The sequence below is a fragment of the Myotis yumanensis genome, unplaced genomic scaffold (assembly GCF_028538775.1).
Source record: "Myotis yumanensis isolate MYYU_CA2020_CCGP unplaced genomic scaffold, mMyoYum1.0.hap1 SCAF_2, whole genome shotgun sequence".
Classification (NCBI taxonomy): domain Eukaryota; kingdom Metazoa; phylum Chordata; class Mammalia; order Chiroptera; family Vespertilionidae; genus Myotis; species Myotis yumanensis.
The window spans coordinates 7,013,207-7,041,149 of record NW_027223753.1 but is presented as its reverse complement, the minus strand read 5'-3'; the positions used below and the strand labels follow the sequence as shown (position 1 = coordinate 7,041,149).

The window sequence follows — 27,943 nt, the reverse complement described above, 5'->3', positions numbered from 1 at the left end:
GCTCACACGTAAGGGTTTGCGGAATATACACGTGATACCACGGTCACGTGCTTGTTTGGGAAACAGGCCCTGAGCCTCCTGAGCGATCTTTCTTGCCAATCATGGGCTCTTACAACCCCTCCCTGCAGACACTCCCCCGACACCAGCACTCACCCACCCAGGTAGCTCCCCTCGGTGGTCTGAATGACTTTTAATAGGAACTCTCCTGTCTGTCTGTCCCTCTCCAGAGACACGGGGACATGCAGGACAGGGTGACGCAGTACAGTGTGTGGACATGTCACTCCCCCCCCCCCAAGGGTCAAGTAGAGGATGGCGCTGTGGCATCCATGCCTTTCCCGCCGCCTGGGGGGTCTGCCAAGTCACCATCTGCAGGGACAGCGTGTGGCTCCCATGACAGGAGCCAGGGAAGAAGGGGCTTCTGCAGTCCCGGCTGAGGACTTGAGTCTGATCCAGGTCTCGGTGTCGGCCCTGAAGATTGAAGCAGAAGATCCCGGGGCTGCCGCTCTGCGTGGGAGCTCGGGGGGGTGGCTCCACGCCCCTAGAGCCCTCGGGGCAGCTGGGTAAGCCCCTGTCTGCTCACGTGTCACTCATGGAAGGACTGGAGGAAGGGGGCTGGGTTTTTGAGGAAGACAAGTGGAAAAGGATGAGCTGTTCAAGGCAGTGAAAGTGAACAAACAGCCTCCCCCAGGGCTGGGTGCAGAGCACCAGGAAAGTCCCAGCCAAGGAGGTGTCCTCGCCCCTGGCCTGCGGCCCAGGCTCTCCAACGGCAGCTCCAAGAGCAATGGGAGGTCAAGAACCTGGAGGCTGGACGGGGTTCCTGGGACCTCGGGCAATGGTTGTTGGCAGAGAGGAAAGTGTCCGCAGTGGCTGGGCCCGGCCAATTAGGGATCGACGAAGGAGACGGCGATGTAGCGGGTGCCCTTGGTGGTGGGGAGCCCCTCGTGGTAGTGCGTGAGTCTCCCGGGGTGCATGAGGGCCCAGCCCTTCCGTGGGGCTCGGATGGAGCAGTTGTAGCGCAGGAACCGACAGCCACCGCCCTAGGAGACGTGAAGTGTCAGTTCCCCAACAGGAAGCTGGGCCCTTCCCCCCCCACCCCCTCTTCTTCCATCTGAGCCACCACAACCAAGCAGCCCTCAGCACAGCCTGCCTGGGATGCCTGTGGAGTGACAGCCATATGCTTCCTAAGGGGGTCACTCAGCAAAGACCGAGTGATCAAGAGTCAGGCAGCCCTAGCCGGTTTGGCTCAGTGGATAGAGCGTCGGCCTGTGGACCAAAGGGTCCTGGGTTCGATTCTGGTCAAGGGCACATGCCCAGGGTTGCAGGCTTGATCCCCAGTGTGGGGCATGCAGGAGGCAGCCAATCAATGATTCTCGTCATTGATGTTTCTATCTCTCTCTCCCTCTCCCTCTCTGAAATCAATAAAATATATATATTATTTAAAAAAAAGAAAGTCAGGCAGCCCTGGACAAAGGTCAGCCACACCCTTTATTAACTGTGACCAGCCTAAGCCTCAATTTTCCCTTCTGGAAAATGGGCATTAAATTGCATAGAGTTGTGAGCATTCAATAAGATGATACAAGTAAGAGCTTAGGGCCAGGTTTTTCAACCTCAGCACTATGGACATTTTGAGCCAGATAATTTTTTTTTTAACATATTTTTATTGATTTCAGAGAGGAAGGAAGAGGGAGAGAGAGATAGAAACATCCACGATGAGAGAGAATCATGGATCGGTTGCCTCCGGCAAGTCCCCCACTGGGGATCGAGCCCACAACCCGGGCATGTGCCCTTGACCGGAATTGAACCTGGGACCCTTCAGTTCGCAGGCTGACGCTCTATCCACTGAACCAAACTGGCCAGGGCTCTTTTTCTTTTTTTTTAAATTGTGGTAAAATACACGTAACATAAACTTTACTATGGTAACCATTTTTAAGTGAGCAGTCCAATGGTATCATGTCCATTCATACTGTTACGCAGCATCACCACGACGGGCCCGATCATTCTTTCTTACGAGGGCTTTCCCCACTAGATGCCAGTAGCACCGACAATGTCTTCCGATATTGCCAATGTCCTTTGGGGAGGGGGGCAAAATCGTCCCCTATGAGAAGCCCTAGCACATTGTCGACTCTCAAAAAAACAGGTGTTTTTATGGGTCTCCTTCACAGTGTGTAACCCGGGACCGAGTCACAAAAACTCCTTAAGAATAGTAGCTTATGGAGGGAGTGAATGAATGGATGAATGGTTCTATAGCTGATCACACCCACAGGCCTCCCTTGGGGTCCTAAGGCCCCAGAACTGCTCCTCCAAACCCTCATGTCTTCCTGGTTTCCCCAGATTTCCCTCCAGCCACAAGCCTGGGTTTAGTCATTCCCAAAGCAGCCCTCTTCCAAGGATGATGCGGACCCTGAACTTGTTACTACCAACTACCATTCCGTGAGTCCTTACTACGTACACAGTTACCTGGATGAGCTCATGTCATCCTCACAGCTGTGGGGAGGGCACTTTAAGTTTTCCCAAGAGATTGCCTGAGGCCCCTGAGCAAGGGGGGAAGGGGGGGCAGGACCCAGGTAAGGTCATCTGGCTCCAGGCCTCCTGAGCCCTTGCTCTCTTAGGTCTAAAGCCCTCTCCCTCCTGCCAGACTGCTGAGCCCGCCCCTCCCAGGAAGCCTTCCCCACCGACCTAGCCCCCTTTCTCTCTGGTTCCTAGTTCTCTGGTGCTGGTGCATCCTGGGCCCCTCAGCTTCGAACACCCTGCAAGCTGCTCACCAGCCAGCCCTCCCTCCTGCCTGCTCCCTGGGCCAGAGCGGCCCTGCTCACCTCGTAATCCACCCCGACCCTGTTCAGGGCGATGTTGATGGTGAAGGTGGAGGCGTCGTGGTGTGGCATCAGCGAGGGCTGCTCGTCGGGCTTGTAGCGGACGACGAAGGCCAGGTCGAACTGGGCCTGTGCCAGGGAAGAGACACAGAGAACCCGCATGAGAGGCGGCGCAGGCCAGGAAGGGAGGGTGTCCAGGGGGCCCTCAGCGCCTGCTGGAACGTCGGCTCCCTGAGGGCAGTTTACCTAACGCTGTGTTCTCCAGGGCCTGGTACAGTGCCTGGCACAGAAAAGGTCCTCAATAGAAATGTGGGGAGGAAGGGAAGGAGAGAAGGGAGGGAAGGGAGGGGAGGAGGGAAGGAAGGAGAGAAAAGAGGGAAAGAAAGGAGGGGGGGGGAGGGATGGAGAGAGGGAAGAGAAGGGAAGGAAGGTGGAATGAATGAATCTAATCCTCACACCCTCCCACCTATCTAGGCGGGTGGTCCCTTGAGGACAGGGCCCAGGTGTTTGGAGAAAACCGTGTGAAGGAGGAAGTGACAAGTACAGAAGCCAAAGAGGCATCAACAGACACGAGTGAGGGAGCTCAGGGGACCCGAGGGAAGAAGGGCATGCTGGCCGCTGACCGGGGGCTTGTCCGGTGAGCTGGCCTGGCAGTCATGGATGCAGGGGTCAAGGACACAGAGGAAGGACACAAACGGTCCTATGATGTCAGAGGATAGAGGCAGAGTGGCCCCAGCACCTGAGAGGAGGAGACTTCTCCCCAGCCTAGAGACCAAATAATCAGGCCTCTGCCCAGCTGGGAACACTTCTCTCCCCTCCTCCTCTCCCCCTCCCCAGCCCCTCCACCCCCGCCTGGTCCTGGCTGCACCCAGCCGACCCACCCTGGTGTAGTAGCCGGGGTAGAGCTTCTCCGTCACGGGCGCAATGTACTCCACCAGGAACTTGTGCCACTCCCGCTCAAAGCTGATCTGGTTCATGTGGATGTCGATGGTCGGCACGTTCTCGTAGCCGCCCTGAATGCGGTTGTCCTGGAAGCGACCCAGAGAGGGTGGTGAGCAGAATTCTAAGATGGCCCGATTCCTGCCACCGGTCCAATCCCCTCCCCTTGACCTTGAACCTGACGGGATAAGGGCAAAGGTGAAGGGGTTTTGCAGGTGTGATTAAGGTAACTAGTCGACTTTGGTTTAATCAAAGGGGAGATGATGCTGGGTGGGTCTTCTTTTTTAATATTTTTATTGATTTCAGAGAGGAAAGGAGAGGGAGAGAGAGAGAAACATCACTGATGAGGAAGAATAATTGATCGTCTGCCTCCTGCACGCCCCCTACTGGGGATTGAGCCTGCAACCTGGGCAGGTGCCCTTGACCGGAATCAAACCTGGAACCTTTCAGTCCACAGGCCAATGCTCTATCCACTGAGCCACACCAGCTAAGGGGCACTGGGTGAGTCTTTAAAGGTGTGGCTCAGTGGCTGATCATCGACCTATGAACCAGGAGGTCACGGTTCCATTCCCGGTCAGGGCACATGCTCAGTCCCCAGTAGGGGGCCTGCAGGAGGCAGCCAATCAATGATTCTCTCTCATCATTGATGTTTCTATCTCCCTCTCCTTCTCCCTTCCTCTCTGAAATCAATAAAAATATATTTTAAGAAATAAATAAATCAGGGAGGCTCTTGGAGGGAGAGAATCTCCCCGCTGGCCCGGAAGGGGCAGTCACCTTGAGCTCCACAGCGGCAAGGACATGCATCCTGCCGTGTGAGCTTGGAATGGGACCCCGAGCCTCAAAGGAGCACCAACCCCAGCTGACACCCCGACTGGGGCCCTGGAAGACCCTGAGCAGAGCACCCAGCCAAGCCACACCCAGACCCCAACCCACAGAACCCGGAGATAATCAGTGGATGTTTTAAGCCATTAAGCTTGGTGGTCATTGGTGACACAGCAGAGAAAACCCATGCAGAGGGCCACGAGCGTCCCGGGAAGCCCGGGCACTGGAGCGCAAGGACCAGCCAGACCCAGGACGCATGGGCTGTGCCGGTTACTGGGCTCTGGAGCTTAGCTCCCGGACCAGAGATTAGCCAGCTGCCAGGCTGAGGTTAGCCACTCTCTGAGGCTCAGGCCCAGGGCGCAGGTGCCTTTAACCAGGGGTCCTGGACTCTGCAAGAGGAGGGCAGGCAGGGGGTTCTTCCTTCAGCGGGGTGCCACTAGCTTCTCCGGGTGCTGTCGCCTCCTAATGGCTCCTCATCCACACCTGCTCACTCCTCCCCCTTTCCACGCCCAACCTGGGAAGGAAGCTCAACCACTGGCATAACAAACAGGAACTGGAAACCTAGCACCTTCAGGCTCAGGCAGCTCAGTCACCCAGCGGCAATGGCAGCTTAGAGACCAGCACTCCATCCCATTCCGCCATCCCTCTACTCCCAAATGCCGGCCATCCCTCTATTCCTAAACGCCAGCACCCCCATCTGAAGAGTCCCAGGCAAAGAACCCGGAGGGCAGGCCTGGGTGGAGGGGCAGCCTCCCACCAGCCCCAGTCCAGGCGCCTGGGGCTCCCACCTTGTTATCTCCCAGAGACCACTGGCCGTAATGCTCCATCTCCTCCACCAGCTCGTCACAGGCCGTCTCCGTGAAGATGGGGAACCAGTAGACATCCGGGCAAGGCTGGGGAGCGTGGGGACTCCGTCACAGGGGTCCAGAGTGGCCCCGTCCCATCTCCCCCCACACCCCCCGACCCCATGGCCCTCGGCAGAACCCGCCACGGGCAGGACCCCTGTGTGGCCTATGCCCTGCCCCACCCTGGTCTGAGAGCCTCTGAGTGTCCCCCTGAGAGTCCCCAGGGAGCCCGGACTCAGGGAGATGCCGAAGGAAGAAAGAACTGGAGCTCGGAGCTGGCCAAGGTCACAGAACTGCCAATGCCAAGGCCAAAGCCACCCGAGTGTGGGCATTGAGGGGCAGAGACCTGCTGGCTGTGGGGAAACATGGGCCATGGTCTGCAGCTGCGGCCACATTTGGGATGCTTTTCCTCTCTTTCCTGCCTGGGCCAGAAAAGAAGCCTGAGGCCCCCGGCCCTGCAGATTCTAGCTGGAAAGTGCCAGCAGGAGGACGGGGCCACCGCTGCCCCTTCCCTCACTGGAGCACAGGAGGGGGCCGCGCCGCCTCCCCCCAGGTCAGCTCGCTTCGTTCCTCTGTCCTCCGGGTGTCGGGTATAAATCCAGAGCTTCATTCCCAGGGGTGCCCAGTCCTCACCATCTCCACCAGCTTCCCCGCCAGGGCCTTGGTGTAGTTCTCGTGAATGTACTTCTCCTTCCAGTCCTGTGGGGAGGGGGAAGCGGGATGGGGTCCTGGGAACTGGCCTGGGCCAGCTGGACTCACCCCGTGCTCAACTCCCTGGGAGGCTCCAAGAGGGGCCCCCTCCCCCGAGGCCACGCACAATGTAAGTGAAGGTCTGCATGCCTGGAGCAGCCGGGTTGCCTCTGTGCCCACTGGGTGCGTTGTGTTGTTTGGGCGTAAAAGGGTGCCCCCGGGAGCTGGTGTTTGCATGTGTATGTACACGTGTGCACGTGTGTACAGGTCTACGTGAAGATACAGGCATGTGCCCACATCAGCCACAAGCTCACCATGTGTCAGAACACTGTCACAATTTTCTCCTCTTCTGATCACAACATTCTCAGGGGCAAGTCAGGCTGGGACAGTATACCCATTTTAGAGCTAAGATAACTGAGGCCCCAAAGGTAGAGAGAGGCTCCATGAAGTTGCAGCTAATGGGCCTCTGACTCCTCGTCCCTCCTCCACTAGATGGCGCTGCCTCTCAAAACACCCTCCTCTTCCTATTCAAACCCGCAGACAGGCCCCCTGGGGTGAAGGAAGGCCGATGGCCCACAGGGTCCCAGTGTCAAGCTCTGCAAGGGAGGCAACTCCGGCTACAGGATCACCGGGGCCCCTTCCACTCCCTCCACTCCCTCCCGCCCACCAGGCCTCACCTCAGGGTTGCTGAACACCTCCCAGAGGTCATTGTGGAGGTGGCTGGTCTGGTAGTTGTCCAGGGAGAGCAGATGGCCAAAGGTGTGCCGGTTGGTCAGGAACATGAACACATCCTGGGGAGACCAGGCCGATGAGAGACCCTGCCCTCCCCTGCACGCCCTGGGAGGGGCATGACAGCAGCCTCCTCTGCCCACCGGGGTCACCTAGGCCTGACACTGGGGACACCATCAGGGAAGGCTTCCTGGGGGACTGAATGGGAATAAAAGAACGAATATGCCCAAGAAGAGGATGGTGTTCTGATCCCGAAGTTTGGGGAAACATCAACGTGCTGTCACATTTTTTAAAAGCCCCAGAAAATGTTGGGTGCGGTACAGAACAGGGTAAGGGTGTTTCCTGGGCACATTACTTGGAGTACATTCAGATGGAAAGTTTCGGGGTTTTTTTTAGGTGCTTTCAAAAGCGTAAATAAAATAGCCCGGGCAGCGTGGCTTAGTGGTTGAGCGTTGACCTATGAACCAGAAGGTCTCGGATCGATTCTGGTCAAGGGCACATGCCCTGGTTGCAGGCTCCATCCCCAGTAGGGGACATGCAGGAGGCAGCTGATCAATGATTTTCTTTCATCATTGATGTTTCTCTCTCTCTCTCTCCCTCTTCCTTCCGCTTTGCAATCAGTAAAAGTATACTTTAAAAAATAAAATAGATGGTGTAGCCCTAACCGGTTTGGCTCAGTGGATAGAGCGTCAGCCTGCGGACTGAAAGGTCCCACGTTCGATTCCGGTCAAGGGCATGTACCTCGGTTGCAGGCACATCCCCAGTGGGGGGTGTGCAGGAGGCAGCTGATCAATGTTTCTCTCTCATCGATGTTTCTAACTCTCTATCCCTCTCCCTTCTTCTCTGTTAAAAAATCAATAAAATATATATATATTTTTAAAAAATAGATGGTATATAAAAAAAAAATAGATGGTGTAAAACCCGGGTCTGCTAAAATGACCCCCACAGATCCTGAGGACCAACCCGTGTGCCAGTGCCCTGCATGTCCCCACCAGGCCTGGCAGCCTTGGAGCAGCCCTGCTGGAACCTCAGCAGCTCCAGGGCCTATGGTGACCAGGCAGCCCACCTTCCCCATCAAGGGCCTCCTCTGACCGCCCCCCAGGGCTGACCTGCTGGCGGACATTGGCGCAGAAGGCCATGTCGGGGTCCAGCTTGCTGTGGTGGAACAGGTCTGTCTGTTGCAGCTCAGCCCGCAGGGCACTGCCTTTCATCAGGTAGATGTTCGAGATGTAGGGCACGTTCCAGACGCCGCTGAGTGAGAGAGAGGAAGACAGAGGGGCCGCAGGCTCGTGTTGAGGGTCACAGACTAAGGGCCAGGGGCCAAGGGGAGGGCATGATAGTGCTGATTGGAGTCCCCTACCCTGGGCAATGGGCCCAGGATCATTGTCGGGAAGTCCTTCTGTGTGTCTAACTGCAGTCTCCCTTGCTTCAGGTGCGGTGGGAATTTGAGGGCAATAAGGACAAGAATACTGGGGGAGGGGGTGCTCCAAGGCCAGGAAGAAGACAAATGAGGGTGCCCCCCATCCTGTCGGTACTCACACACGCCGCCCCTGCACGATGTCCACGTAGTCCTCGGAGCGGGCGTAGTAGCCATCTGCACTCAGTGCTCCCCAGAAGTTCGACCACAGCCTCCCATGGCGGGTCATCAATGGGGCGATGACGTTCCTAAGGAAGGGAGCGCCTCAGAGGGGTCCCTCTGCCCACTGGGGGTTCGGGGCGGATCTAACCAGGTGTGGGGAAGGGTGGGGGGTCCGGTTCAACCTGCAAGCACCTCCCTGGGGCAGGGCCTGGAGGCGGGTTTGGCCCATCTGATACCTTTTCCCTCCCACAGGGCAGCCAAGAACAGAGGGTGTGAGGGGGATGGCTTGGGGCTTGTGGCGGGGGTGGGGGGGTGGGGAGGGGGGAACAAGACAAGGTTGCCAGGCTGGGGCAAGCTCAGGGTAGTCGATGAGGCCAAGGCAGGGGAGGAGGACAAAGGCAGGGAAGAGCTCCCAGCAGGGGCCCGGGGCTATCCTGGGCAGTGCCAGCCCAGGAACCTCGCTTTGAGGGCCCATCTGTCTGCCAGCCGCAGCCCACCCACAGCCTCACTTGTTCTGCTCAATCAGCAGTCGCAGGATTTGGGGCTCGGTCAAGGCCACGTCGGCATCCACGCTGAAGTAGTAGGTACAGCCATGGTCCTGCCGGCACAAGTCCCTGCAGGCAGGGGGACACAGGATCAGTGGGCGAGGGGGGGGGGGGGGGCGGGGCGGGGGGGGGGGGGCTCCAGTGCCAACCTCCCCACCCAGGGTCGTGGAGCTACCCGCAGCTGCACTCTCCACCCCCGCCCACCTTGCGATCATAGGGACCGGCCACGGCTCTTTAGAGAGGTTGGGCCGCCCTGGTGCAGGTTGGGACCAGCAGCCTCGAAGGTCCCTCCCAATTCCAAGACCCAAACCCTGATGCAGATCCCAAACTCTCAAGACGAAGGCCCAGAGCTTGACAACTGGTATCAACCGCCCACAGACAGGCTCCCACCGTGCCCAGGGCCAGGGGCAAACTGGTTGTGCCTTCCTGGAGGGTGTCTGGGTACTGGTATCAAAGCCTTAATTAAGATTCACGATCCAAATCCAGCCCACTGCCCGGTTTCGTGTGGCTCATGAGCTAAGAATGGTTTTACATGTTTAACTGGTTGGGGGAAAAGCATCCAATAAGTTGCATGAGAATCACAGAAATTCAAACGTCAGTGTCCATAAATAAAACTTTGTTGGAGCCCAACCAGGCTCACACACGCTACCCCAGCAGAGCTGAGTGGCTGCGGCGGGGCCCACAAAGCTGGTTTGCACAGATTCACAATCTAGTCCTTCATGGGAAGGCTGCCAGCCACGGATCTGGACCGTCCAATTCTTTTACAGTCAACATACATTATGGGGCAATCAGAGATTATTTCTCTGGCTGTCAGCATTTATTGTCTTCCGGTCCTCCAGTCCTTCCTAAACGCTGACACTGCTCAGCCCCAGCCAATTGCAAGACCGAGGCAAGTTCCCCATCTGACAGATGGAAACACGGAGGCCCAGAGAGGGGCAGGAACCTGCCGGAGACCACCCAGCCTTCCGAAGTCCTGTCTCCCAGTCTGGTGCTCCGGACACCATGGCCCTCTGCCCACCACTGTCAGCAGAGATAACCACATCCCCTCTGGCCCCCAACTCACGCGCCCATGTTCCTGGCATCAGCATTGGCCACCTGCATCTCGGGGCCCACCAGCTTCACAGACTGGTACTCGCCGCCATGCTCTGCCAGGAACTGCTCCACCTGAGCCTTGTGGTGCTGTTCCTGGGGAGGGGGGTTGAGGATGAGGACACAGTCCCCCCAGGGACCACCGCACCTTCTGCTACTGCAGGCTGCCCCCCTTCCTCCCTGGCCACCTGCTTTCCTAAACTCCACGCCTCTGCCCACCCAGGCCAGGCCTTCTGCCTGGAATGCCCTCCCTGGCCACCCTCTGACCATCCTCCCCTGACCAGGCCAGGTCCACAGGCCTCTTAAGAGCCTCTGTCACCAGGCCAGGACCCCCAACCCACAGGCCTCACATCCGGATCGTTGATTCCGCTGGGCCACACGGCAACCCCCCAAGCCCCGGCTACTCACGTGGTTGTGAATAAAAAGCCGCATCCGTTTCTGGGGATAGTGGAGGCGCAGGAGCCGCTTGAAGAACAGGGACAGGAACGGCGTGGGCTGTTCGATGAACACGCCAACCAAGACGGAGGGAAGAGCTTCATCCTGCGTGGAGAGGGGGCAGCGGAGTCCAGCCATGCCCAGCCACGGAGCCACCCCTGAGCCAGAGGTGTGTGGCCCTAGCAGGCAAGGGGCCTGGGCCTCCAGGGAGCTCTGAGTAGGATGGACAGGTGGGCAGAGGCAGGGACTGGCAGGGAGGCAGGAGGCTGCCCCTGCTGGGGACCAGGAGTCGCGTGAGCCCTGACTCGGAGCGAGGACTAGTTGATGGCAGACTGTTGGGGAGCCTGGCTGGCATGGGGTGTGATGTGGGGCCACAAATGAGGAAGAAGGTTTGTGGGATGGGGACAGGGCTGCAGGAGAGCCTGAACGACCAGGCAGAAAAATTGGAAGGCAGGCATCGGGGGAAATGTGGAGCCATGTGTAGTCTGAGAAGGCTTCCAGGAGGAGGTGCCTGGTGAGCAGCAGGATGGGACCCCAGCCAGGGAGGTAATCCCTCTACCTTCCACCAAAGACAACAGTCTCTTCCAGAATCACCCATCTTCCCCCACCCCAGCTTCTGGCGGTCTTACCCCGATGCCCTTGAGGCTTCGTAGGCCCTCGTCACACACAACACAGCCAGTCTCGAAGGTCCAGAAGCGCGGGATGTAGTTGCCCAGGTAGTTCAGCTGCAGCTGTGGGGGACGAGGGGTCTGAGAGGTGCCAGTCCCACCCACCTGCAACCACTGAGGCCACCTTCCTGGGCCCCAGCCAGCTGCCACCCCTGAGGGACAGGAATGTGACCTTGTTTTGGGTGGGCCTTGAAGAGGGCATGCGCATCCCCTGGAGGTCACCACAGCTGAGGGAGGGCAGAGGGAGGGCTTGGCGCCCTGGTGCTTTTTCATCTCAGGATGGGCTGAGAGCTTGTAAAATGCAGATTCCCGGGCCACGCCCCTTCGAGATTCCCATTGGCCAGCTTGTGGGCGGGGGCGGGAATTCTGTGTTTTAACACATCCCCCTTCCTCTCCCTTCCATTGATTTTGATTCGAGTGGTTGAGGACCTCTCACTCAGAGAACTGTGGTGTGAACCAGGGGCCAGTTCCTCAGGGTCCCGTCTGTAGCTCCAGGAGCATGGGGGCCAGTCTGTCCTGTTCATGACTGACCAGGCCTCATGTCCTGGTGCAAACATTCAATAAATATTTCTTAAATGAGCAAACGAGCCTGCCCTGGGGTGACGGAGTGTGGGTGACTTGGGGCAGCCAAGCCTGGGCCTGGGTGGGGGCAGTGGCTTCCTTTGTGCCCCGCGGTCCAGCAGGATGAACAGGGCGTCAGCGACCACCACAGCAGGAACGAGGCTCCACGTTGAACTCAGATTTGAGGGCAATGCCTACAAGCTCTCGGGCACTAGATGGGTGGCCCTGGCCCCAAGGAGAAGCTGAACCCCTCCCAAACTCCCCAGGGCCTGGGGCCCTTCCTACCTTGGTGGGTCCGTTGCCATGAATCAGGACTGGGAGGGTGTCGTAGGCCAGGTTTCGAGCTCGAACGTGGCCCATTTCAAACTTCAGCACAACCTCATCTGGGGGTGAGAAATTACAGCGCCACCCAGCATCAGACCCAGAGGCCAAACTCAGGGGCTGACAGGCTGGGCTCAAATCCCAGCTCTCCCCCAGTGAGCAGGGTATCCCCTTAGGTTAGTATTTCACATCTCAGCGCCTCAGTTTCCTCATCTGTAAAATGGGGATAAGAGTGGGAAGACTCTATGTCCAGTGAGCACTTAGCACCGTGCCTGGCACAGGGTGAAGCCATCAGCTGGAGGTGGAGGGCAGGGGAAGGAGGTGAGGTTGGGGGCAGGATGGGTACCTGCTGTGGGGCCATTACCAGAATGGAATCCACAGAAACCCACATCAGTTACTGTGATTACTGATGAGAGCTGGAAGCCAGGGATGGAGGAAGTGAAGACTGAAATATCCCAGCTCCAGACACAGCTCAGAGAAGCCCCACTGGCAGGGTCTGGGAGGCGGCCGCTCTGACAGGCATGCAGAGCAGCCCTGAGTACACGCCAGCGACACAGGGCGGCCTGGGAGGGACAGGGGACAGATCCTGGTCTGGTAGAGAGAGCCCTAATCCCCATGCTAGGACCCTCTTCGTCTGCACGTAAGACAGGAAGCTACCTTGTTCGACAGTTATATAACCCAGAGCAGCCTTTCCCAAGGCCTGGGAAATGCTGGGGAGGGAGGGCTTCATGGTGGTGACCATGAGAGGGGAGCCCCTCTGTGCAAGCTCCTGGCCCCCCGAGGGGTGAATCGGGCCCAGTTTATTAACCTAGGCTCAGGAACTCCCAGAGGCCACAGCAAGAGGGGGTGATGTTCCCACACCTTCCTGGGAGAGGGCCAGGGCTTTCCTCAGATTCTCCAAAGGGTCCATTTATACCAGTGACGGCGAACCTTTTGAGCTTGGCGTGTCAGCATTTTGAAAAACCCTAACTTAACTCTGGTGCCGTGTCACATATAGAAATTTTTGATATTTGCAACCATAGTAAAACAAAGACTTATATTTTTGATATTTATTGTATATATTTAAATGCCATTTAACAAAGAAAAATCAACCAAAAAAATGAGTTCGCGTGTCACCTCTGACACACGTGTCATAGGTTCGCCATCACTGATTTATACCATAAATTCACCAATCAGTGATCGGGTCCAACTTCTCTTTTCTAAAGACGGGGAAACTGAGGCCTGAGGTGTGTGTGCATGTGTCTGGCCTGAAGTCACCCAGCAAGCTAGCGGCAAAGCAATGCCATCACCAGCCAGGGATCTGGGGTCAGCCCAAGGGCTTTGGAGTTTCAAGAACCAACTGGCCTTCACTTTCCAACTCCCTGCCAGGTCAGCCCCTGCCCCCAGGCCAGGAAGCCATCAGCTGGAGGTGGAGGGCCAGGGAAGGAGGTGAGGACCTGGGTCGGGGGCAGGGTGGGTACCTGCTGTGGCCATTACCAGGCTGGCAGGCTGCTTCCCTGCCCGGGCATTGGGTGAATTCGGTAAGCTGACCTCGTGACCCTCCTTTTTCCACCCACAGGGATATAGAGCTCTGCCCCAGGTGGTCTGAGGACCTGGGGATGAGGTGAGCGACCTCCCAGCACATCCCACAGAGAGGAACCAACCCTCTCTCCCCCTTGGGCTCAGGCCCTGCCTGAATCCCCCTCTCCTTCCCTCCATCCCCTCCCTGTGGGGGCTGCTCACCCAGGGCTCCATCCAGGTTCTGGAAGATGCGGCAGCGGTGGTCCAGGGTGATATTGATCCGCTCCTGCAGGAGACAGGGCACCAGGCTGCGTCAGGGACAGGCCTGGCAAGGACAGGGCTCCATCGCACCCACTGTGGGCAGCCTGCCCCCCACCTCTGCCTCTTCCTCACCACATCCGCTTTGCCCAGCTGGGAGCCCTGGGAAGGCCAGCCAGTGGCCAAGCCCCTGGGATCTACGGGCCGAGTGGCCCCATTTACAGAGAACCAGGGGCTCTCGGCACTGGAAGGAACCTAAGGAAACAGCGGGTTCCACTGCAACAAGCACCCTAATAATAACAAACACTGTTTAGTACTTGACTGTGTGCCAATCGCTATTCTATTAATACACGTTAGTTAATTTAACCCACACAACACCCTCTGGGAAAATGCCATCATCACTGCATTTGACAGATTTAAAAAACAAGGCACAGAAAGGTTGGTTAACTTGCCCAAGATCACACAGCCAGTAAGTAGCTGACTAGCATTTGGGCAAGGGGCACTCTAGGCTCCGCCCTCATCCCAAGCAGAGCAGCTACATTTTTATGGCTTAGTCCCCGGGCTTCTGCAGTGATGTTACTGGAGGCAAAGGGGAAGGAGGAAGGACTGCGTGAACAAAAAGATCAAGTTTATAGTTTCCACTGCACAGGCCCGACTGCTTCATTTCATCATTCTGTGGATGATAAAAACGGAGACCCTGAGAGGGGAAGTGAATTACCCGAGGTCACACAGCACAGCATGGGTGGAGGATGAGGAGGTCAGCAGGGCAGAATCCAGGAGTCCTGACACCTAAGAGCACCCTGAGTTTCCTGTCTACCCAGAGGCTCCTGGCTGGGGCTGGGGCTGCACTGGCCTGGCTCTGCTACCTCCGCTCCCCTCGATGACCCCTGCTTCTTTGAGCCAGGCTCAGCAGTGGCCTGTTAAGCTCTCATCAGCCCCCCTAGAAGCCCCCAGGCACAGTGGGCAGCTCAGCCTGTCATTCTTTTCAACGCCATCACCATCACCTGACATGAGGTTGCAAACTCCTGTCTCCCCACTTGAAGGCCATGAGGGCGCAGACCCCAACTCTCTTGTTCATTACCGTATCCCGGCCCTGCACCTGTCGGTGTCTCCCACACAGTGGGCGCCCAATCAAGATCTTCTGAATAAATGAGCGAATCGATGAATGGATAAATGGGGGTATCAAGGCCAACCCAGGGATTCAAGGCCTACAGGGGCTGCTTCCAGTGCAGCCTGGCCCGTGGGATCAGGTCTCCCCCGCCCCACCTGCTGACTCTTACCCTCTTCTCCTTGTCCAAGAAGATCTTGGTGTAAAAGAGCTGGTCGCTGTCACTGTCCTGTCCCTCCCACTCGGCCACCAGCTTGCTGAGGCTGGGAGCATAACCGATGAAGCCTGGGGGTTACGTGAGGCACACAGAAACAGATACTTAGCTTCCAGCCTCCAAGCTAGGGGCCTCTTCCCAGCCTCCCCTCTCCTACATGTCCTACTCCTTTATCCACAAGCCCCTGCTCCTCTCAGAAGTCCTCCTAGATTGAGAGGAGGTGATGTCCATCGGCTGGACACAATCTGCCAGTTAGTGTCATTTAGTGCAAGTTCCCACCGAGCCCAGAGAAAAAGACCAATGGTACCCACTAAACTGTACCAGCTTAGATGCTGGGCTCCACACAGATGGTGAATGATGGATTACACCAGGAGTTCCTAGAGCGCAGAGCTGGTGGGCAACAAGCTGGAGCCCTTTTCCCATAGTTACCTGGGAAACTTGGCCCAGAGAAGGGCAGAGGCTGGGCCAAGGGCACACAGCACATGGGGGCTTAAAGGGAAAAACCCACACAGATCCCTGGCTATGGGGAAGGCTGGTGAGAGGGAGGAGAGAAATGGAAGAAGGTGGGCAGCCAGGGAGGGGCCCTGCCCCAGGGGGACACCTGTACCCCAGGGCCGGGGGCCAGGGCCAGGCCATCTGGACTGTGCCAACTCTCTCGGGCCCGTGGGAGGAAGTGGCTTCTGTGGCTGGACAGAGAAATCCAGGATAAAATATGGATTTTATGCTCTGCAGTGGGAAGCCACTGAGTGATGAGTGTGGATTGCCTCTGGCTCTGGGTGGAGCATGGACTGGAAGGGCAGGGGGTGGAGCTGGCGGAACAGTGTGCCGACTGCTAGATGCCAGGAGCCCAGGGAGGCAGCAGCAGTGGCTGTGGACCTCGGCGCAGATTCAGGAGATATCTTTTCATCCTCACTAGAGGATATGTTTATTGATTTTAGAGAAAGGATGTGGGGGGCAGGGGGCGGGCAGACGGGGAGAGGGAGAGAGAGAGAGAGAAACATTGATCGCTTGCCTCTCATATGCTCCCCAACTGGGAATCGAACCCACAGCCTTTTGGTATATAGGACAACGCTTCAACCAACTGAGCCACCTGGCCAGGGCAAGAGATCTTTTGAAATGGGAGTCATGTGACCCACCAAAGGACTGAGGTGGGGGAGGGCAGGTTTCGCCCTATGCAGATGGGTGGCTGTCAATGAGATGAAAAAGACGGGGGGGGGGGGGGGGGGGGGGGGGGGGGGTTAAAAATTAAAGAATCAGGAATTCTACTCAGGAGAGCCTGTATTTGGGACATGAGCGACATCCTGTGGACACCGAGGAACCTCACGGAGGGCAGCGGTGGGTTCCTCTGAGCCCGCCCAGCCCGGCCACAGCTCCTCACCTCCAGAGCCCAGGAACCTCTTGCCGTCGGACACCACCGGGTACTTGGCCTCCAGCCTGCGGTCGGGGTAGATGAGCTCCTCGGCCGAGAAGACCACCTGGCTCCTGGCCTGCCGGAACTTCTTCAGGAGCTCCCGGGGCCCCGAGGCAAACACCACGTCATAGCTGCAGCGGAGCCAGAAGACGGGCGTGGTGAGCAGGAGTGTGGAGAGGGCCCAGACCTGGATTGAGGCTTCTACAATCCCCTGCTCCCAGTCTAGGGAATGGGTCTGCCCTACTGTCCCTGGCCCAGCCCGCCATGTTTCCACCCCCACCCCGGACAGAGAGATGGTCCCCATAACCCATGCCCTTCTCCCACGAAGAGCGTGGCTTGTCACACCTGGGTAGGTCCTCCACCCATCTTTTCACCAAGATCGGGAGTGGGCTACACCAGAGGGTCTCTCCTGGGATACACAGACCCCCTAAGACTTAGACAACCTTAGCTAGAGTGACCTGCCATTTCAGATTTCCTGGGAGAACCTCAATTTAAAATATTCCTCTAGCCTGCTGGTGTGGCTCAGAGGTTGAGCATTGACCTAGGAACCAGGAGATCACAGTTTGATTCCTGGGCAGGGCATGTGCCCGGGTTGCAGGATCGATCCCCAGTGTGGGGGGCGTGCAAGAGGCAGCTGAGTCTCTCTCATCGTTGATGTTCCTATCTCTCTCCCTCTCCCTTCCTCTCAGAAATCAAGAAAAAAATATTTAAAAAAAATTTTTTTAAATAAAACTATATTCCTCTATCTCCCTGCCAAGGGACCCGCCTAGGTAGACCCCCCCCCCCCCCCCCCGGGCACTGACCTGTCTGTGAAGAAGATGACCAGGTTCTCCTTGTCTGCATGCTTCTCCAGAGCTTTCTTCAGCAGCCGAACCTTCAGCCCTCCCCCGCCGATGTCGCCTTCTCTCCATGCCAGTCCTCCCCCAGGCCCAGAGCCTGCAGAGAAAGGCCCATTAAAGATGGTCCAAGTGACCATGCATGACCAGTCTGTGTCCCATCCCTCCTTCTCCATAGCCATGGTGTGAGCATGTGACCCACGAAGAGCCAATCAGAGTCTTCCCTGGGACTGTTCTATAAAATTACGGAAAGACTGCCTTTTCTGCTGAGGTTGAGAAGCTGGTGGCCCACCTTGCACCACATACCTCGAGTATGTCTGCAAGTGAAAACAAACAGGGCCTAAAGACCAAACAAGACAAAGACTTTACCATGATTGACCCCGGATCCAGCTGTGCCTGAAGCAATAACCCGTTTCAACTCTCATTCATGTGAGCAAACACACATTCTTTCTGGCTCAATGCCGCTCGATTGCAAGCTGTATAGGCAGAGACATGGCTTGTGTTGTCCATCATCCCTGGTGCCTACCATTGTGCCTGACACAAGGAGGCACTCAGCACACCAGCTAAATGGAGAAATGCCTCCCTGTGGGCTCAGCCCCCATGGGCCAGTCACAGAGGACACACTCCCATGACTCCAAGGACTGGGCATAGCCCAGCCGTGGGCAAACTATGGCCCGCGGACCGGATCCGGCCCGTTTGAAATGAATAAAACTAAAAAAAAAAAAAGACCGTACCCTTTTATGTAATGATGTTTACTTTGAATTTATATTAGTTCACACAAACACTCCATCCATGCTTTTGTTCCGGCCCTCCGGTCCAGTTTAAGAACCTATTGTGGCCCTCGAGTCAAAAAGTTTGCCCACCCCTGGCATAGCCTGTGCTTCTTCAGAGGAGTGTTTGGACAGTGAGGTCTCCAGACTGTGGGCATCCCCAAATCACCCGGGGGAGCTGTGAAATGCCAGTGCCCTCTAACCTATCCACTCCCCCTCCCCCCATGAGCCCGTGCACACTACATTGAGCACCCCCACACTCTCCATCTCCAGCCCCTCATGGATTTTGCTTATGTCTTTCTCCCTCTTGCTTTTCCTAACTCATTTCCAACGTTCAGGCGTCCAGAAGTTCCCCCTGTTGCAGCTGTAGACAATCGGCTACCCCAGCCATAGACAGCAGCAGCCCCAGGCAACACACTGAAGATAAGGAGTGGGAGACTATCGATAAATAGCCCAGAGATGACTTGGGGAGTGATAAAGAAGACGGTCCAGAAAGCTGAGCGAATTTGGGAAGAGACCAGAACCCCGAGAACGCCTGAGAACATCTTTGTTGCCATGCTGGCAGTCACCAGCTGTGCGGTAATATCACCAGGGGCCAGTGGGGAAGTGCTCCCTGGGTAAGACCCCTTACGTGGGCTGATCCCCCACCTAGTATTGTAAGTATATGGGCAAAGTATAATTACATGGGTGTCCCCACCCAGCTTCCCTTTTTATAGGACACAGAATCAAACCACTGCTCCTTTGTGTGTAGAATTAAAGAGAGGTTTTTCTGGCTAGCATCCACACCAAAGGAGGGAGAAGCGAAAACCTAAATACAATTACTGTCGATGCTTGCTCCTGGGAGACGCAAAGAGAATTGAACATTACTAAGACCCGCGCCCCCGCCCCCCCCCCCCCCCCCCCCCCACTAAGCCATTATGTAAAAAGTTTTATGAATGGCACCACCAGCAGCAAACTTAAAATAACAGATTTTTCTTTTGTGGATTGGAGCCCCTACGGGTCTGCATATAGTAATAATCAATGGAAATCAGCTGCTGCATTTGCACCAATAAAATGATATAATTTTAACTATAGCTTAAATAATTCCATTTGTACCTTATGTGGACGAAAGGGGCCACATGCTGACCTGACAAGCTCAGGAGAGGCCTGCGTGGCAGCCTAGCAGACTCAGAGACCTAAAGTAACCACAAAGGATGGTCTGAAATTAAACTGAAACTGAAAGCAGTGATGGTGGGCAGTTCCGCCCTAGGCCAGTATCTTCACTGACAAGGTCCACTTTACCGTAACTGAGCCTGTCTGTCTTTTTTGCATCGAAGATAACATATCCTTGGGATGTCTGGGTAACTTGTGACTTCCCTTTTTATGGAACCCCTGGGGCACAACCAGGTGTGCTGGGCCCAGGACAGATGCAGCAGATTCTTTCATTTATCATGTTAATCGTTCCTGCACCCACCTAAGTATGTGTCCATCATTTTACTTTTTATCCTATCACAGAGGTTTCCCCCCCCCCGCCCCCCCCGCCCCCCCCCCCCCCTCGCTTCGCTTAATCCCACCTCCTTAAATCTGTCACCAATGAATTTCATGTATAAATACGGATGTAACCCTGCCATTCTCCGGAGCACTATCTCAATTCGTTGAGGTTCTGCTTCCCGGCTTAAGTCGAGAGTTTGGCTCAAATAAACTCACAAAAATTCTTTACAGGTTTCAATGGTTTTTTTACGTTAACACTTATAGGGAACTCCCAACAAGACAGTATTTACCGCTGCCTGTGTCGATGAAAAATCACCTTCTTGGTGCTTAGGGTAAAGATAACACCACCCTTAATATTTTGGAATTACAGCAGCATACTGTATAATTATTCCAGGCAAACTTACAAACGAATTCCTTAGATGCCTGGCAGCAATTTAAAGAAAGAATTTACTCCTTTTCACTGGATCTCCTTACTTTTGCCTTTTAACCACTATTGCCTGTCTCATTCTTGTTCTTATATGTTTAATTTTAGTCTGCAGATGCGGAATAAAAATCTTAAAAGAACCTGAGCTCTGCAAGCAGCATATCAAAATCTATTAAAAAATCAAAGAAGGGGGAATTGGAAAGCCAAGATCAACAGTAATTAATATAAATGCGAGAAGTCCGGCCAGAAAGCTGAATGGGGTTTTGATATTCAGAATGGCCTCCCACATGAGCCCATTTGTCTGCATTGTTATTACCTACTGCTGACTCAATAGACGAAGGCAACCCCCCAAACTTGATGATCTCTTTACTGTTTCCCAAACATCACCTCTGATAAGTCTGTTTGCATTCCTAAAAGGCAATTGTGTATTCTAGTAAATAAAAAGCAAATGGGAACAGAGACTGGAGACTCAGTGGAACTTGATCCCTAGAACCAAGTTCACAACTGGCTTCCTCCATAATTTCCAAATTTGTATTTCTTGTCTTGTGTATTCATTTGCATGCAGCCCTTTCTACAGGTCTTTGAACCCAGGCCACGCTGGCCGTGGTCCCACACCCTGTGGCTCCAAGTCAGTTGGGGAAGGTGGACACACAGCTCCTGGACTCCCCCTCCACTCCTCGGCTGTCTCTGCCCCACCTGGGGAGCCCCTTACCTGGATCTTGTAATTGAAGAACTGGGCTGAGCGCTTGAAGCGTCGGAACCCCTCGGTCTCCTTCGTGGCCACCGTGAGAACTAGGAGGTTGTCTAGGGACAGAGAAGGGCGTGGTGAATGGGATGGAGGAGGAGGACAGGTGACAGGTAGGGGCAGGCCACTGTTCTTGTCAAATCCCACAGGCCATGGCCCCATTTCCATTATAGACAAGAGCCCAAGGCCCAGGTGGGAAGGGATGTGCCCAAGATCACTCCATTGGTTAGTGACGGAGCTGGGATGTAACCTGGGTCTCCAGATTCTCCTCCAGCGCTCCATTCACCTGCAACTGACCCACATGACAGGGAGCGTCCTGAGCAGAGGTGTCCGCATCTTGCATTGTGGGACTAGGCCTCTCTGGCTTAGGGGGCTCTGGGCCAGGCACAGGGGCGGAGGGAAGCACTCACCCTGAATGCCGCATTCTGGGAGGACCTCTCCGGCCCACACTGGACATTAGCCCAGAGGCAGCCACCACTATCCACACTGCACCCAGAGCAGACATTGCTAATCAACTCCTTCAGATGTTCTTGCTGAATCTCACTCATCCTTGGATTCTCCCAACACCATGAGAACCAATGAGAGTCGGCGAGGAGTGGAAACCGCCTTGAAATCCTGGCCATTGACCAGAGCAGCTGTATTACCTTTTTTTGTTTTTTGTTAAACCTCACCTGAGGATATTTTTTCCACTGATGTTCAGAGAGACTGGGAGGGAGCGGGAGAGACAGAAACATCTATGTGCGAGAGACACATGGATTGGTGGCCTCCCACATGAGCCCAGCTGGAGTTGGGATTGCACCTGCAACCCAGGTATGTGCCATTGGCCAGGACCCTTTGGTGTGTGGGCCGATGCTCTAACCACTGAACACACTGGCCAGGGCTGTATTACCTTTTTAACACTGGACCTCTCCCTGGCTCTGTAGTACAGCTTCACCTCTATAATGGAACCCATGGGAAACGACTCCCCAGAAAGCATCTCTGGGAGCCCTGGGGAAGCCCCTACCAGACCACTTTGAGGCTAAATCCTCTGAGGAGTAGTGAAGGCTCTGGTCAGAGTCCCAGCTCTGCTGCTTCCCAGCTATGTGACCTTGGGCAAGTCCCTGACCTTTCTGCCTTCAGTTTCTCCCTCCCTTGTAGAATAGGGATTAATAACAATACCTTCTTCCCAGGCTTCTGACTAACTCCAGGAGATCAGGCCTGTACAGTCCTGCTGGGATGCTGGCACAGGCTAGGAGCTGTTACTGGTGATGATGAATGAGCAGCAAACGCCTTGCTCTGGCATCCAAGGCCCTTGCTGATCAGTCCGATGATGCACTCATTCCCTCCAGCAGCGAGGGGGCCTCCTCCAACCAGAAGTCTCACCTTGTGGGTGCATCCCTCCTGCTAGGGCTCCCGCCCTGCCCTTTCCCTAACCTTCCTCCAGGTCCCAGGGCCAGTGACAGCGATGCCTCTTCCCCGCCACCTCTATGAAGCCTTCTCAGATTTTTCCTGGCCTCTCTCCTACCCTCAGAGGTAGGACCCCACTTTGCAGCACTCATCATTGTTCCACTGGGTGACCCTTCCTTCCCTGGGGTCCAGGATTTATCACTTTCCTGGGTGAACAGACCCACGAAGCGGTGTGACCAGGCCAGCAGAGGCAGGTGAGGCGCCCCCACTCCCATCTTAAGAAGTCAAGAGGAGCCTGGGCTCAAAGAACTAAGGGTTGTGTCTCATGTGGTTGAGCATCCTCCCATACACCCAAAGGTCTCCGGCTCAATTCCCCAACAGGGCACATACCTAGGTTGTAGTTCAATCCCCAGATGAGAGACAACCTATCTCTCTCTCTCTCTCTCTCAAATCAATAAGATTTGAGTCACAGGCCCAGTCGGGGCACATGCCCAGGTTGCAGGCTCAATCCCAGTTGGGGGGCGTGCAGGAGGCAGCCAATCAATGATTCTCTCTCATTAGTGATGTTTTTATCTCTCCCTCTCCTTTCCTCTCTGAAATCAATAAAAATTTATTTAAAAATAAATAAATTAAATAAATAAAAAACCATGTCCTCAGGTGAAGATTAAAAAAATAAAATGAAAAAGAACAAAGGGGCCCGCCCAGCCTGGCAGAGCTGGCAGAGCTGGCTGAGCGGAGGGGCAGGGTGCTGGCCCAGAGCAGGGGGCTGGTGCCAAGCAGCCCGGCAGGGATTGGCAGGAGTCCACAAGGTGGACCCAGGGACCTGCGGCCGAAGGGGTGGGTGCACTAGGCAGGTGTGGAGAGGGGAGGCCTCACTACCTGACCCTGGGGTCCAGGAAAGAGGGGCGCTTCTCACCCTTGGGGAAGGGCTCCCCCTAACTCCTGCCAGGTGGTTAAGTCCCTGCCCCGGTGAGGAGAGGCAGCGCTGCCGGCTCGGAGGCCCTGCTGTCTGAGGCCCTCTTGTTGTCCACAGGGGCTCCTGGGGACAGGAAGAGTGTCACATTTCACGATGGAAAAAGCCAGCGTGTCTGTGAGATTCTGGATTCTCCATTAGATCCCGACTCCTGAAGTCAGGCAGCGAGCGAGGGAGTGAGGGGGGAAGGGGTGCTAGGTCTCCAGGCTCCTTTTGGGGTTTCTGCTTGCAAATCACCATAACAATGACGGCTAAGCTTTCTGGAACACTCTGCTCGCCAGACTCTATTCTGAGCCTTTACACCTACTAAAGCCCCTCCCCCTACAGTTGGGAGCCCAGGCCGAAAGCAGGTGGGCGGGGCCCTGGTGCTTGGAAATTGAATGCCCCAGGGTGACGCTTGCCCTATGGCAGCGGTTCTCAACCTGTGGGTCGCGACCATCGGAAAACACATATAAAGGGCATCCCAAAATTCACACAAGATTTGAATTTTGCGTGAGCATTAACAACAACAACAAATAAAAGCCTAATTTTACTTGGTTTATTGAATCAGATTCTAATATCTGTTGCCCTTTGATTTCAATCCCTTCAATTTGATAAGCATTACCAAGTACCAATCATGGCCCAGGAGCAGGGATAATGAAGACCAAAGAAGACCAATGAAGACCACGGCTTTGCGTATGTGCCACCAAAGCCGTGGAGGCCATTTACCCGATGTGCTATTCCGTACATAACCCTATACTGTATGCTTTATGAATCAATAAACAATTTACAATTTTTAATTATAAACCTGTGTTTTCTATCAAAATTACTTCTTGCGTGAATTTTGGGACACCCTTTAGCATATCAAATATTTACATGACGATTCATAACAGTAGCAAAATTACAGTTATGAAGTAGCAACGAAAATAATTTTATGGTTGGGGGTCACCACAACATGAGGAACTGTATTAAAGGGTCGCAGCATTAGGAAGGTTGAGAACCACTGCCCTATGGGGTGCCCAGAGCTCTGAAGCAGCTTAGCTGGGAAAAGATTCACCCCATGCCCTAGCCAGTCTGGCTCAGTGGATAGAGTGTCAGCCTGTGGACTGAAGGGTCCCGGGTTCAATTCCAGTCCAGGGCAGGTATCTGGTCACAGGCTCCTTCCTGGCCTGGGCCCTGGTCAGGGCGCGTGCAGGAGGCAACCAATCAATTGTTTCTCACTGTCTTTCCCTCTCTTTTTCACTCTCTTTAAAAAACCAATGGAAAAAATATCCTCAGGTGAGGATTAAAAATAGTAATAATAAAATGAATTAACTTAAAAAGAAAGACTCACCACGTGACAGGAGCTGGTGCCAGGGCCCACATGAGGCCTGACACCCAGGGCTGCGGGTCCTGCTGACCTGCTGCCCAAAGTCCAACCGTGGCTTCCCCAGGTGAATGGCCCATGATCCAGGTCAGCAGAGATTAGCAGACAGTGGAGTGGAGTGGCAGACAGATAGCAGGCAAGTACCTTAGCGTCTACGTGCCTGTATCCTCGTCAGCAAAATGAGAGTAATAACCACAAACATGTACCCTCCTCCAGAGACCCCACGCGGGTTCAAGGAGCTGATGTCCACAAAGTGCTGAGCACAGCACCTGGCCGTGGGGCTCCAATGCATTCTTGTCCTCGGGAAGCTCCCCTAAGATGGGTGAGGGCCGGTTCCTGGGGGTCAGGGGCGGAGAGGAGCCCCTCCTGAGAGGCTGAGCCAGGGTGGGGAGAGTAGACACCTCTCTGGGATCCCAAGAGAGGGCTGAGAACTCAGGCTGGGTTCTTTGGATTCCCGCTGACGTCCCCTCTGTCCCAAGCAGTGCCAGCCCAGGCATGTGGTCTTGGCTCTCAAGGCATGTCATGACACACCCAGTCTGCTCTCTGGGGAGGTGGGAATGAGTGAAGCGTCTCCCCCCCCCCCCCCCCCCGCCCCCAGGCTCATGCCGGGCTTGATGTGACATGGCTCAGGCAGAATGGCAGGAGATGGGGAAGTCTAGCAGCCTCAGGTCTCCTCCTGACTTGTACACACCCAGCCAGGCCTGCCGGACTCGGGGAACATTTCTGTCCCCTGCACAGTGAAGGCATGACCCCCACCCAAGTCCAGGGTCCCCTGGTCCTTCCCTCTCCATGTCAAGGCCTGCAGGGAAGGGGGGGGGAGGTGGTCTGCACTCTCCCAGCCCCTCAGCTCTATGGAAATTTGCTTGTTTGTATGCTGCTTTGTGGAAGGCCTTTTTCTGTCCCCCACATTGGTCTTGGGGCTTGCCTGAGACAGGGTTATGTCTCCTCCCTCAGGCTCTCTGGCAACCAAGGGTTCACAGGAATGAGCAGTGGGCCTGAGTCCCAGTCAGTGACTGTACTTTCAACCAGCTGTGGCAACCTGAGGCCAGGAGTTTATAACCTTTCAGAGCCTCAGTCTTCCCATCTGCAAAATGGGGCTAATGATTCCTTACTTATCAAAGTAAGGAATGGAGCAAGAGATGCACAGAGCGTCAACTTGAGAGCAACTTGACAACAGCCCCATACCTGGGACCCGCTGTCCCTTCTCCATCAACGAATGGTTATGATCTACTGGGTTATCTTGGCGACACCATGCTGTGGGGGCTGGCTGCCTTGTGTCTACTTTGCCCCCTCCCATCACCTGCTGGAGGTCAGGGCACCTGAAGCCTTGTCACTGATTTGGTCCCTCCCTGACTCACCTCTCTGGGCTTCCTTGTAGGGGGCTAGGTTTCTCTCATGAGATGGTCTGAGGTGGAGGGAGTTCACAAAAACAGAAGCAGAGAGCCTGGCTGGTTTGGCTCAGTGGATAGAGCATCAGCCAGAGGACTGAAGGTCCCAGGTTCGACTCTGGCAAGGGCACGTACCTCGGTTGCAGGCTCAATCCCCAGCCCTGTTGGGAAGCATACAGGAGGCAACCAATCGACGTGTCTCACTCACATCGATGTTTCTCTCTGTCTCTCCCCGCTCTTCAACTCTAAAAATCTATGGAAAAATATCCTCAGGTGAGGATTAACGACAACAAAAAACAAAACAAAAACAGAAGCAGAGGAACTGCCAGCCGAGGCCAGGGAAAATAAAGGCTATTATAGGGTCCGTGGCTCCCAGCCAGCGAGTGGACGCTGGCCACAGGCCCTTTGCACACATCACCAGCCCAGCCCTGAGCTCAGCACCTCCCTCACTGGGTTTTCTGACCTGTCCTCCTGCCCTGCTGGTATACTCCAGGAAAGATGGCAGCACTGGGCCAGAAATGCCTCTGTGGGCCAGGCCTTGAGCTGAACTCTCAGCAGGCCTCATCCTATGGAATCCTTGAGGGAGCTCTAGGAGTGAGGTAGTATAGCCCCTGTTTTGCAGGCTAGGACGCCAAGCCTCATGGAGATCAAGCAACTGCCTTTACCAGAGACACGTGGCCTCGGGCACAAAGTGGCACAAAGGAACACGCAAGAAATGGTCCAAGGGTCTGCTAACCTACTACCCCGCTCCCTCCAGTTCCCAGGGAACAGAGGATCATGGGAGGTGTGGACAGTTCAGATCGGCTGCTATGGGACTGCCAGGATCTACTTATACCCTTCTGGGGGCTCTCAGATGCTCAGCGGGCAGCCCTGGAGGTGGCCCAGGGAAGGCAGGGGAGAGTAGCACCCACTCAGGATAGTGGGGCCCGCTCTAACATCCCACCTGCCTCGGGGATGTGGAAGGAACACTAGACCCAGAGTCCAGAAGACCTGGGGGCAACCACTCCAGAGCTGGAAACGCCTGGGCAGTCATGGCACCTATCAGGGCCTGTCTCCCCATGTGCAAACTGGAGAGGGTAAGACCCACCTGGCAGGGGCAGGGCCCGGGCAGACCACGGAGAATGTAGCTGAAAGTGCAAGCAGCTCTGCAGCGGGACCCGCCCCTTCCACACCCCCACCCCGGCCACCTCACCCGGTGGCCGCTCATCCCCATGATCTCTTGGCCAGCTGGGCTCTGGAACCAACCGGACGCAACTGGGTGTTAATCTTGGTTCCCAAGCCCACAAGCTGCGGGTAACCTTGGGCCAGTGAATCAACTCTGGAGCCTCAGTTTGCCCAGCTGAAAAATGGGCATAAGAGAAGGATGCACACCCAAGGGTTGCCATCAGGCTTAACTGACGCCTGGCCTCTGATAAGGGCTCCATAAATAGTGGCCTCTGTCATTATTAGGGGAGCTATTATTTGTCTCTCTGGGTGCTAAACGGGACTTCCCTCCCAGATGTGGGAACCACAAGCCCAAGACGGGAAGTGATTTTTCCAAGTCATCCGCGAATCGGTGGACAAGTAGCCAGAACTCAGACAACCCCCCACCCACCCTACCCCCACCCCCGCAAGCCAGCCCAGGCCTCCTGTAGATACCAGTCCTTACCGAGGCAGCCCCCAGATCAGCCCTCCGCCCCATCCCGCCCCCGGCTCCCCTGCCCGCCCCCGGCCCGGGCCCTCACCCTCCGGCTTGGCGTCTTCCTTCGCTTTGGCCAGAAGCAGCCAGCCCAGCGGGGCCAGGAGCAGCAGGGGCCGCATCGCCAGGGTCGGGGGCCGTCCGTCCGCCCCGCGGTGCGAATAGGCTGGAAACTTCGGGACGAGGCCGGCGGTGCCGCTGCCACGCACTGGGCCCGCCCCGGGGGCGGTGCCGCGCCGCCCCCGCTCCGCTCCCGGCCGCCCTCCCGGGGGAGGTTTTCCTGCAGACGCGCCAAAACTGCAGCCTCGCCGTTGGAGCGGCTCCCTCTGGCCTGTCTGCGCGGCTCCCGGGTCCTTCCGCCGGCCTGCCCTCCTCCCTCCCTTCTCAAGGGGCTGCTGTACCCC

General features: G+C 55.8%; 1 protein-coding gene across 1 annotated transcript; it reads right to left on the bottom strand.

Annotated features, from left to right (window-relative positions):
* Nucleotides 1-166: 166 nt before the first annotated feature.
* PLOD1 (procollagen-lysine,2-oxoglutarate 5-dioxygenase 1) lies at nucleotides 167-27,726 on the bottom strand. Its single transcript, XM_070404096.1, has 20 exons — nucleotides 27,586-27,726; nucleotides 20,737-20,828; nucleotides 17,667-17,700; nucleotides 17,328-17,460; nucleotides 16,492-16,655; nucleotides 15,072-15,184; nucleotides 13,756-13,819; nucleotides 11,998-12,095; nucleotides 11,113-11,214; nucleotides 10,457-10,588; nucleotides 10,023-10,144; nucleotides 8,924-9,028; nucleotides 8,375-8,500; nucleotides 7,945-8,086; nucleotides 6,784-6,897; nucleotides 6,050-6,115; nucleotides 5,360-5,464; nucleotides 3,692-3,838; nucleotides 2,814-2,939; nucleotides 167-1,037 (listed from the first exon to the last, which is right to left on the bottom strand). Exons 1-20 carry the CDS (start codon nucleotides 27,659-27,661, stop codon nucleotides 882-884), a joined length of 2,217 nt encoding a protein of 738 aa, XP_070260197.1. The 5' UTR covers nucleotides 27,662-27,726; the 3' UTR covers nucleotides 167-881.
* Nucleotides 27,727-27,943: the final 217 nt, after the last annotated feature.